The following is a 12111-nucleotide window of genomic DNA, read 5'->3' on the forward strand; positions in this document are numbered from 1 at the left end:
ATAATATTCATTAGCAACATCTACTAGTAAATACACTCTTTATGACAGATCTATGAAATTGAGGTCTTCCTGTCAGAAAAGCTCAAAGAATGAGACACTGGCTAACATAATTTTATTTACTTGAGAGTACATGCATTCACTACAGGAAAAAACCACATCTGTATTGGTAAGTATGGGTTATCTGAAGAATGTGCTCCTTTCTTCAGTGCATTCATAATAGAGGCTAATTTTGTAAACACTGAATACGAACAATGAGACTGCAGCAAAGAGAACACACGCTTGGTCTCACAAGGGCAAGACTACAGCTATCAGATTATTCAGGTTTTTTGCTTGCAAAAGAACACGTGCTTTTCACTTCCTCCCCTGACACACTGCTTTAAACTCAGTGTGGAATTAACCAGCAGAAGGGGAAGGAGGGAGAGAAAAGCATCAAGAGAGTATAATGGGATCTGGTCTGCCTCCTCTCTCAGTAACCTTCATTACTTAAAGAACCCTCATTCATCCTCTTCATTAAATGAAAGGCAGTGTGGCATGGTGGTTAAGAAAACAGCCTCTAGAATTAAACTGCCTGGGCTATATTGGTGAATAAAACCAAATGACAAAGTTACACGGCAATCAATACAAATCTGGGTCAATCATCCTTTTCCCTTCATCTTCTCACTGTTTCAAAAAATAACTTTAAATGGCACGTTAAATGAATTTGATGTGTGTGTGTGTGTGTGTGTGTGTGTGTGTGTCTGTCTGTCTGTCTGTCTGTCTGTTTAAGAGAGAGAAGAAAGAAGAGAAATTACTTGTAAGATACTCCCATTTGAGTAATTCATCGCAGATAAGATTGGCAAGGGATGGGTGAAAACTTTATTCAGGCAAATTATACCAAGAAAGTGTATGTTACTGAAGTACCAGCAGTGAGTGTTATTATCTAGTATTATGTCTCATTTCCAAACATTTGCAAAGCATGTTCCTGTTGTGCTCTAGGGTTGAGTCAGAAGTCGCAGCCATTAAAAAGCCCTCTGTCAAGGAGAAAATGTGATTAGACCAACTGCTTGCACCGACACTTAAAAATTAGCTGCAAATCTGTTTGGGGCAGCTAAGGCATTCCCTAAACACTTGCTGGTTGGGAATGTTGGCTTTCATATCATTATTTTGTATCCCTTAAAGGTACATTTTAACTGTTTTAATATGTGAGCAACAGGCCTGCCAAATTGTGCTTATGGCTTTTTAACACAAGCAATTTACAAATGCAATGAAGCAGATAATAGGACACATGATACCAAATTTGAAAATCTGTGTTGATAACACTTTTGCTGTAGGAACATTTTTGGAGGCAGCCCTGCATCCAGTTGCCTGGATAAGAAAAATGTTGTTTATCATTTCTCAGGTGGCCTCTTCCACCCAATGGTGAGTTTCGGGTCATGTCCTTGAGCACAAACCAGTCTCTCTCCTGCTAACACTATTCCACTTGAAGTCATCTGGAATGCGTGCATTCAGGAAAAGCCACAAACAGTAGAAATCACTCAGCACACACACAAATCTGTTCAAGTAACAGTCAGAACTAAGTGCTTTCTTTTTAAAATGAAGACTTCCAAAATAACAGGAAGCATAGTTATGTAGTTTAATTTGTAAACATTTATATGTTTGCAAAGAATGCAAAAGGAATTTAGTACTGGTCCTGGTATTCTTTAACTGTAATAAATTTTTCATTAAGAGAAGCTTACTAGAACAAATTTAAAAAATAATGGAATTAGACTTCTTTTAATTCTGTATTTTTTTATTAGAAGAAATGACTTGGCTTTGCTGAAATGTTTCTAAACTTTGACCTGATAGGTAAGCCCATTTAGTTCTGAAGTAGACTAAACGCAGAGTATGACTTCCTATCATAATCACTCTCCCTCACCATCATACCACCAAGCTCACCAACTATAACAATAGGATGCAAAGTGAAGCATAGCTCAATTTTTTAAATTATATTTGTTTGCTTATTTATTAGTAAGAGAAATAGTTCATTGCTTCTCTGTAGAGATAGAATCAAACAGTCACCTTGGAGTTATCTTTCTTCACCAAAAGCTCACTTGAGTGGCCTCTCATTCATGGGGATGTGGTTTCTCCCTTCCTTGTTTCCCTTGCGATGGGGAAGACCAGTTTGTTTTAAGAGAAGCAAGGGAGAAGAACTCAAATTTTCCCCCCAGAGATTTCAATTTAGAATAGAACAGACTGACCCTGAACTAGGTCTACAGGCCAAAAAGTACAAATAAATACTCCAAAAGCAAACTTGCTGTGAAAGCAGAGATGGGGCTGCTGGTGCCCTAGGCCTAACAGCAGGGCCGAATCGTAGGCGCTGCATTCTGACACTAGTCATGCTTTATGGAGAAATATGGCTGAGCATTACATAAAGACTTAAAGCTATAGTCTTGGATTCTAATGGAGGAAACCAGGACAGTAGTGGAAGGATCCATCAGTCAACTGAGAAATGATACCAAATGACACCAACCAGAATGCCAGAGGTCCAGTGGGCTCTCAGGCCTCTTTCTCTACCTAGAAACTGGAAACAAGTTGAGGTCAGGGAAGAGAATGATAATGCTGGATTCCTTAAGCAATGAATGGCAAAGTAGACATGTGACTGTATTGTTACCCCAAGACAATGAACATATACTTTAGTACCAGAAATGACAGGGTCAAGTTTGCTCACATTTGATGATTAATTCAGCTATTTTGTTTATTCTTTTCCTCATTCCATGAAGGATTTAAGACTGAATTACTGCACCTCTTCCTTTCTGTACTGGGTATTCTCAGTCCTACTGTTTCCATTCAAACCATGATGGTTTTCCTTTAACCCTCTGCACTGATCTATAAGTTATTGGATGTCAAAGCCCTTAACTGGTTTCCTTAATTTGGCCTTGTTCATTTCTCTATTGGAGAAGCAATCCCAAGACTCACAGGATTCAAGGGAAAGAGACACAGACCCCAACTCTTGGGAGGAATGGCAAAAAATTTGGAACCAGGTGTTAAAACTACCACAATCCAGTTTCTGGCCACAAGTTTTTTACACTGCCTCCATAATCAAATATACTTACCCTCTTCCAAGATTCCCAGACCCTTTACACAATTAAAACACCAGGCTCAGGCTCAAGGTCTGGATCTCATTACCTACATCAGGGCCAGGTGTGGATGAGGCTGGTCAGAGTTGCCTCCCCTCCTAAGGATGGTCTTGCACTGTATTCATTAAGTACATTTCCTTCTTCCCACTTTGTCACCAGCTAGAGTGTTGCCAAACTTTTCACCCGTAGGTAGCAAGGTGCCTTTCTTTCTGCTTCCAGTCACCATGTTCCTCACCAACAGTCTCCAAAAAATGCATCTGAACACATCCATTTGAACACCATCTGGTTTCAAAACCAATGTCCATGTTTTAAGTTCTGTTAAGCCAGCATCTCACTTCCAAATACCAAGTTTTGTTCTGCTTATCTATTTTGGCACTCTCAAACATACTGGCTTAATACAACTGTTTTATTTTTCTCATGATTTGGAGAGTCAGAAATTTGAGGAAGTATCAGTCTTTCATGTTGTCATATGTTTAATGGGGCTTCAAACATCTGAAAACCCTATGCGGCTGAGAGTAAACACTATTCCTGGGAGCTCAGTAGGGCCTGCTGAACAGCACCCTTACACATGGCTTCTCCATGTGGCTTGGGCATCTCACAGTAAGGTGACAGAGTTCCAGGCTTGCTTACATTAGCTTACTGTCTTGTTAACTTCCTATCATCTCAACTAATAGAAATAATTATTCCTGAAGAACACTAAAAAACAAAACCAAAAACAAACTTCGAACCCTAACTCCAAGTGCTTCCTATATAATACAACAATGAAACAACTCATTTAACTGGAAATCCAAGTGAAAAGAAAAGGAAAAATTTATTGAATGTTAAATGTGTGCTATTATTGTATACCTAAACTTAGAACAAGGATAGCAAAGAACAATTTGCATAATAAACATTCTTATTATTTGTTTCTAGTTAGTACAATAATTGAATAGCAACCATCAGTGAAGTAGGACAAAAGAGGGCTATTATCATAAATATTACTTTGATCTTTCAAGGGGATTTGATTACCTTCTACCCAGACTCCACTTCACCCACTGGAACAGAGATTCTGCTTTTCATCAGTCAAATGTCAAGTGGCTTTATTGCATGCAAGTGTTACGCTAGCCATATTCCATAAAAAGGGCAATGAACATTTTTTCTCAGCAGAATTTGAGAGAAAGATGCCTCTTCATGGTAAAACTGCTCATGAAAAAACATGGACCAAAGATAAACTTCAGAAGGTTCTGACCTTATAAGGGCAAAAGATGCCAAACTACTTATGACACATCAGTGAAACTGACAACATCATCTTTCCCTGGGTGAAGGCATATATTCTCCCATGTTAAAAATACTTCACATTCCTAGTAACCTCTGCCAATCATTTTCCTCCATTCTTCTTTTAATCCATCATTGAACATTACTGAAGAGTTTAAATTTACCTTAGAAACAGGCTACTTAGGCTGTTTGTAGTTTAGGGATGAGTAAAGTATACATATTATATGTTATATATATGTATATATTAATAGTAAATTTTGTTAGTCACTCATTTAAATTTAATTTGGGGGTATCACTAAATTAATCCACTACTGAACACAGTTTTTCATTGAGGGATATTTATCCTCCTATTGCTGTATGTGAATTAAGGCATTTATAAGCCGAAACAGAGATTTGAAGAAAAAGGCAAATTTCTCATCTTGCTCCGGAGGGAAGGATGGTGTGCACTCTCCCAACCCGTCCCTCTAGTGTGTCAGCAGAGGAGAGTGACAGTGACTTTCCCAGCTCTGTATAAGGAAAGAGGTTTTTCTCTGTGGATTACAACAGACTGGCTCTGAGATAGGGAGGAGAGATTTGTGCCATAAAGGCCTCCTAATGCAAAGATCCTGGGCACAGTGTGAGATTCTTATCAAGTTCCTGTGTGCATTCAAACTTAAATAACCAAAATTCTGGGTTTCCATAGAAATGATATAGTAGATTACATTTAAAAGAAATTAAAATTTATAACAACTAGGCTATATAATGAGAGCAAATGAAATACTGCCTGGTACTATTCTACAACACTGCTGGTATAGTTGGATATCATTTCACTTGCTCCTCACAACAGCCCTGCAGAGTAGGTAGCATTTCCCTGTTTCACAGATGAGTGAACTGAAGCTAAAAGACCTGGCCCAGTCCATCAAATAATATGAGGAAATTCTAGACTGGCTTGACTCCAGATCTTTCTCTTATGCAACAAATTTCAATTCTATGACAAAAGGTAAAAACAAACAAAAAAATACATAGACAATAAAGATATGTCTCAAGTTAAGAGAAGCTAAAATTCTATTGGTTGTACAATAAGAAAATTTGTTTTATTATATCCAATTTACTGATTGTGTATTGTGCTACAGCTACATTAATGCTGCAACTACATTAATGTTTAGAAGTTAAAATACTTTGGAGAAATGCCAAAAGAATCCTTTGAAGACCTTAAAGTGCATTATTTTGTTTTGTGGTTTATGCTCCTTTATTCTTTTCTTCCTCCCTATCTTCCTGCCTTACTTTTTTTAATTCTCCAATTCTGTGTAGTTTTTGCATTTTGTACTACTAAGATGACCTTTTGGAAATTGCTTTCAATTGCTGTTCTAAAAGTATTTCTCTTATTGGGAGAAAAAATTGAAGAACAGGGAAGAATATTTTCCATTGTCCCCTAGGTAGGCATAGCTTTCTTTCTGCTTATACATTCCATCCACATAACTCTAGGCCATTAATTATTGGTACTAGAAGCTATTATCTGACTTTTATATCCCCCACCCTAATAATATATCATTATTATATCATTAAGTTTCCTAAGTCAAGATCTAAGGGATAGGACTTAAGTCTCTGGAGGAAAATGATATGTTCACATGCAATTGTGAAACTTTTATATAGGAAATTTTCACACCAGTTTCTCTGATAGTTTTTTTAAAAATGCAAATAAAGAATTCTATATCTGTTCTTTTTATATTCATTTCCAATAAAACATCTTTAACCTAATAATAAACAACAGGATGTCTCTTTTTGGTTGGTAAAAACAATAAGACTCCTTATATGGCAATGAATCATCTAGTGAAATTCTTAATAATTGTTCCTTTTTCATTTGCTTACAAAAAGAGAAGTTTATATCTAGGCAATAGCTCATATTAGTAAATAGCAACATGAACAGAATTAGTTGTTTAATAGAATTTCGAAAGTAAAAATGATTAAAAAGATACCACAAGCTTTGTTCCTACTTCTTTAAAACCATATTTACTTAAATAATTTGGGCTTGCCTTTGAATAAACTACTTTGAGTTTATTTGTCATTGTGTCTGCTACTCAGTGATTCCTGGTGAGGCATATCCCCTCCAGAAAAGATAATAATCAATAATAACTAGGCTTTTGGAAAAAAATTATTAATGTTAAAAATGTGACATTGACTGAGTTATTCCATTAGCAAATGTTAAATATCTTATATTTACTCACCTGTAAGTCCTAAAAGAATGTAGCCCATAATGAAGAGCATGAAGATTACACAGCACAGAACATCTGTACACCTCCTAGAGAAAAAAAGGAATAAAGGATTAAAAGGTGTCCAAAATGACTTGTTTACTGCACAAAATACATGAACACAGAAAAAATCATCATAATATGCCATTTTATATCCAATAATTCTGAAATGTAGTTCTGATGTATTTCTGCGAAGACATAGCAGCAATGGAGTGATCATAGTTCCATGATTTAAAAATCTCCAGAGTTCTTAGTATTCTCTCAGTTCTTTATTTGTAAGGCTTTTTAGAGATTAGGGTATACCAACATCAAATAACTATTTTTATTTGAAATTATAATTTAAGCTATTTGATTTCTTTCTTCTTCATGCCTTCCCAACACAACATAGTGAAAAAAACTTAGCCATCATCCACTCCTCCTTTCCTCCATTATCTTTCTACAGACACACAGTAAGAGTATAATTATTAAATAAAGGATCGGCTACATAGTTGCAACTATTCTAACAACAATGTATATACTGCTTTTTAAAAATGAAATAGCTCAAATCTGTAATTTTTCCAGCTATTTTGTAAGCTACATAGTCAAATTGGGTTTAGAGAAAATTTGACTCATAGAAGACTCAGTGATTTGCTAAGCATTCCCAAGTCAAGCCAAGATCCAGCAGGAGTACTCCAGGTTTTCAGCTGATGTATTTCCTATTCACTATATTGTGTCTTGTTCAGTTTATAAGTATTCTGGAAGGTGGAAGATATATTTTGAAAGTGAGAATTAATAAAACCATTCTTTATGTAAAAGTTAATAAGGAATCTATTAGTAAAGAAAAAGACCAACCTATTTGACAGGATTAAAATTGCACACAAGAGTTTTCATAGCAAAACCTCTTTGCTCTTGAGGGTATATGGATATGCTTTAATCTTTTAGTGCAGGCACTGCTTTTCATGGTGGTAGTAGTCATAATAATGAAAAATAATTGTACAGTAACAGACAGTAATACCTTGATTGATAAAGCCCTGTGATGCCTTTACTGCTTTCACATATATACTTGGTGAGTTTGCTGAGAATACCTCTAGATTTTTAGAGGTTTAGTAAGGTAAGTTGACATATTTAAGGTCCATGAGAGAAGGGTAGTTACAGAAGCAAATATCTAGGTCTCCAAAGCCTAACCTTTTTCATTTAGTAGTTATTCTAATAGCACTATAATTTTTGTAAAGACTCAAATTGGCCATATCTTAAACTCCACATATGTCTCAACTACTCTACCTCACAATAGGAAGTGGCTCTTTCATTAAGTTAATCATGATCAATCCAGAAACAATCATTTGTTTAAATCTGATTTCAACCCAGGGATTTTAAATTTCATCTGGGTTTAAGAATTACGAGAATAAGAAGAAAAAGAAGAGAAAAAAAGTGCTCTCAATTTCTTTGGTCAACAACCATAAACCTGCTTGGGGGTGAGGGGAGTATATGGCTCGCATCTATTCTGACACATCCTATTCAGCATCAACGCAGGATCAGGTTCTCATCCTGGCAGAGCAGTTGTTAAATAGCATGAGACCTAATAAGAAATACCTGCAGGTAAGGAACTAGGAGAGAAAACTAGAACTCTGGCATGCTTTAATTAGAAATCTTGAAGTTGTCAAAGCCCTCCTGAGTAACCATAACTACCAAGAAAAGGGAGAGAGGGATATGATCAGAAGTACCAGCCAGGTTGGCCAGCTGTAATTATATAATATGTTTATATCTATATATTTATGTTAGAATATATACTGTAATGCATATTTATAGTGACCTAATGTTACACAGTATTATAATGTTACATACTTATAATGTTACATAGAAAGCACAGGAAGAGCTAAACATACGAGAAAGATGAGGGAAAGAAACTTACCAATTTCAAAGGACAGGGCACAAGGAAAGAAGCAGAGATGAAAAGGAGAATTTCAAAAAGTAAAACCCACACTCTTCAGCTACTGGCACTGATGAACAGGCATCAGTTGGAGTTTTGGTTCCCTATAGGGGTTACGGCTATGATTTCTCTTCTTTTGGGGGCCAAGGAGAGGCTACAACCTCAGGGACTACTCCATCCCCACACAGCTGATCCCCCTAGCAGTCTCTCATCGAGGGAGGGATAGCGTTTCTCAATAATTCACAGCTTGAGCAGCTCAGGAATTCTGTTCCGGAGGTAGGGAGGATAATGTATTCAAGTCTGCTTTGCTTGTCTGGTACAATGCTTTAGAGAAACAGCAGACCATACCCCAAAGCCAGTCTGGTTAATTTTATCTTGTTTAAACACAGAAGAATGTTGAACAAACTAAAAATTATGAATGGAAAATTCAATATCTCAAAAAGAAGGAAAGTTTTCCTAGATCAGAAAGACATTCATATTTCTGAATTGGTTCCTATAGTGATTTGATTCCCTTTGCTATTTTAGAAATTTCCTTTTAAAATAGGGGTTTGTGTGTGTACCTCCAGGTAATCAAAATTACTGCCATTTTTCCCCACCAATTTATCTGTTTTTCTTTGCCTTAGGCATATATTCTCCAGAAAAAGTTACTGCTTAGAAAATTACTTGAAATTTGAATTTCAACACAACATAAAATATAGCCTGGGCACCATTTTGTGAGTCAGGAACATGGCATAAACTTAATTCAAATTTTTAGTTGTATCCCCTTATCATGCTTTTCTTTTGATTTCAGAGCATCTGTCCCATCCTAGGTGTTCTGTAGAAAATGACTTATTTTTAAAAACCAAGAAGTTAATTTAAATAACTTTTAAGACTCTCAAGACAGCTACTGAGGCAACTGAGTGATACCACTCATGGTTGAAAATCATTCTGAAACATATTCTAGTTAGAGGCCTGTCGCAGCTATACCTTGTTCTCAGGTGGGCTCATTTTTACTTTCACAGCAAACACTAAAATCCACTGTAGTAAGCTAAAAATAGGTTGCATCCCACTGGGTCCCAGAAAGAAGATGGAAAAAATAGTTATAGAGAAATATGCCATAAGCTCCTCCCTTACCCTCCTTCCAAATCCAAGTCCAACTTTTTCAAAACAAGCAGCTCACACATTTATCAAAAAGCTATTCAAAACTTTATTCAGATGGAGCTCTGCCCCGGCATAAAAGTATTTGCAAAAGTTAAACTTATAAAGCACCATTGCTACTTTATATCTACTTTTCCAAATTACAAGAAGAATAGTACCCTGTCTTGCCAATGGGTTTGAGCCCCAGCCAAGTTCACTATGGATTCAGTGTGACCAAAGAAATTGACAGCAAACGTTCTTTGGGGTGAAAGGATTTATTACACGGCTTGTTCTCCTGGCGGTAGGTCGACCACTAGTGTCTCTGCCTCCGCCCAGAGCACTGGGCCGAGCTCTCTATACAGCACAATAATGGCTTACTGCCTGAAGGTGTGGAAGCGGTAGCCTGGCAACAGGCCAGCTACATCATCAAGTGGTTTAAGTTCAGTGAGGATCCTGGCCATAGGAACCCCAACTTGCCCAGAGACCCCAGTTATATATGCACTTACAGATTTCCCTTTCCCTCCTATCTCTAACCCACAAATACAATATGCCTATGGGCACTTCAACTTAAAATGTCAGGAGTTTCCTTTCACTCCTTTTCCTAGCATATCTTTAATATTCAATTGACAAGTTCTCTTGACTCCTTCTCCCAGATGAGTCTTTCATTCACCATTTCTTTTCTATTCCTGCTGCCTGAATGTAGTTCAGATTCTCTATCCTCTCTTCAAACTATTGACACAGTCTCTTAATTGGGTTCCTGCACACAGTCTCTCTCTAATCTGAGTCATACTGCACATCACTCACATGTGATGATGTTACTTCGTTGTTTACAAAATTGCTGTACCTCTCCATCACCTATTAAATAATTTCCAAAATGTCTTAGCTTTAAGATTAAGAATCTACAAGTTTACTCCTTGTTCATGCCTCAGGATAAAGCTGTCTTTCTAGCTTTATCTCCCACTATTCATCTCACTGTGCTTCAATCAACTTGGACTTTTTCATTCATTGACTACATCATGTGCTCTCCCTTGACCACATTTAGGGCTCTCTGCTGATGTCCCCTTTAGGCTCCTCCTTTTGGAGTTACCATATGTCCCAATTAGCATGGGACAATCAGGGTTTATAACTAATGTCTGGTAGTAACCATTATCAAATGCTCCCTTTTACTACAAAGTGCCTCTGTGTGGCTCTCTACCCTACCTATAAAATTCCATTCTTCATGTGATCAGATCCCCTTTGTTTTTTCTTTTGCTTTTCTTTTTTTTTGGTATCATTAATCTACGATTACATGAGGAACATTATATTTACTAGACTCCCCACATCACCAAGTCCACCCCACAAACCCCATTACAGTCACTGTCCGTCAGCGTAGTAAGATGCTGTAAAATCACTACTTGTCTTCTCTGTGTTGCACAGCCCTCCCCGTGCCCCCCACAAGTTATACATGCTAATCATAATGCCCCCTTTCTTTATTCCCCCCCTTATCCCTTCCTTCCCACCCATCCTCCCCAGTCCCTTTCCCTTTGGTAACTGTTAGTCCATTCTTGGGTTCTGTGATTCTGCTGCTGTTTTGTTCCTTCACTTTTTCCTTTGTTCTTATAGTCCACATATGAGTGAAATCATTTGGTATTTCTCTTTCTCTGCTTGGCTTATTTCACTGAGCATAATGCCCTCTAGCTCCATCCATGTTGTTGCAAATAGTAGGATTTGTTTTGTTTTTATGGCTGAATAATAGTCCATTGTGTATATGTACCACATCTTCTTTATCCATTCATCTACTGATGGACACTTAGGTTGCTTCCATTTCTTGGCTATTGTAAATAGTGCTGTGATAAACATAGGGGTGCATATGTCTTTTTCAAACTGGGCTGCTGCATTCTTAGGGTAAATTCCTAGAAGTGGAATTCCTGGGTCAAATGGTATTTCTATTTTGAGCTTTTTGAGGAACCTCCATACTGCTTTCCACAATGGTTGAACTAGTTTACATTCCCACCAGCAGTGTAGGAGGGGCTCCCCTTTCTCCACAACATGGCCAATATTTGTTGTTGTTTGTCTTTTGGATGGTGGTGATCCTTACTGGTGTGAGGTGATATCTCACTGTGCTTTTAATTTGCATTTCTCTGATGACTAGCCATGTGGAGCATCTTTTCATTGTCTGTTGGCCATCTGAATTTCTTCTTTGGAGAACTGTCTGTTCAGCTCCTCTGTCCATTTTTTAATTGGATTATTCACTTTTTGTTTGTTGAGGTGCATGAGCTCTTTATATATTTTGGATGTCAACCCTTTATCGGATCTTTCATTTATGAATATATTCTCCCATACTGTAGGATACCTTTTTGTTCTATTGATGGTGTCCTTTGCTGTACAGAAGCTTTTCAGCTTGATATAGTCCCACCTGTTCATTTTTGCTTTTGTTTCCTTTGCCCAGGGAGATATGTTCATGAAGAGGTCACTCATGTTTATGTCTAAGAGATTTTTGCCTATGTTTTTTTCTAAGAGTTTTATGGTTTCA

General features: G+C 37.2%; 1 protein-coding gene across 2 annotated transcripts in view; it reads right to left on the reverse strand.

Moving 5' to 3' along the window:
• The window catches only part of SLC44A5 (solute carrier family 44 member 5), a 359709-nt gene that overhangs the window by 77070 nt on the left and 270528 nt on the right, over positions 1 to 12111 (reverse strand). For both annotated transcript variants that reach the window (XM_036890289.2, XM_036890288.2), the window contains exon 3: positions 6554 to 6627. In XM_036890289.2, coding sequence (XP_036746184.1) covers positions 6554 to 6627 — 74 coding nt within the window. The remainder of the gene's footprint in view (positions 1 to 6553; positions 6628 to 12111) is intronic.

This window comes from Manis pentadactyla, chromosome 4, assembly GCF_030020395.1.
Source record: "Manis pentadactyla isolate mManPen7 chromosome 4, mManPen7.hap1, whole genome shotgun sequence".
NCBI classification, from domain to species: Eukaryota; Metazoa; Chordata; class Mammalia; order Pholidota; family Manidae; genus Manis; species Manis pentadactyla.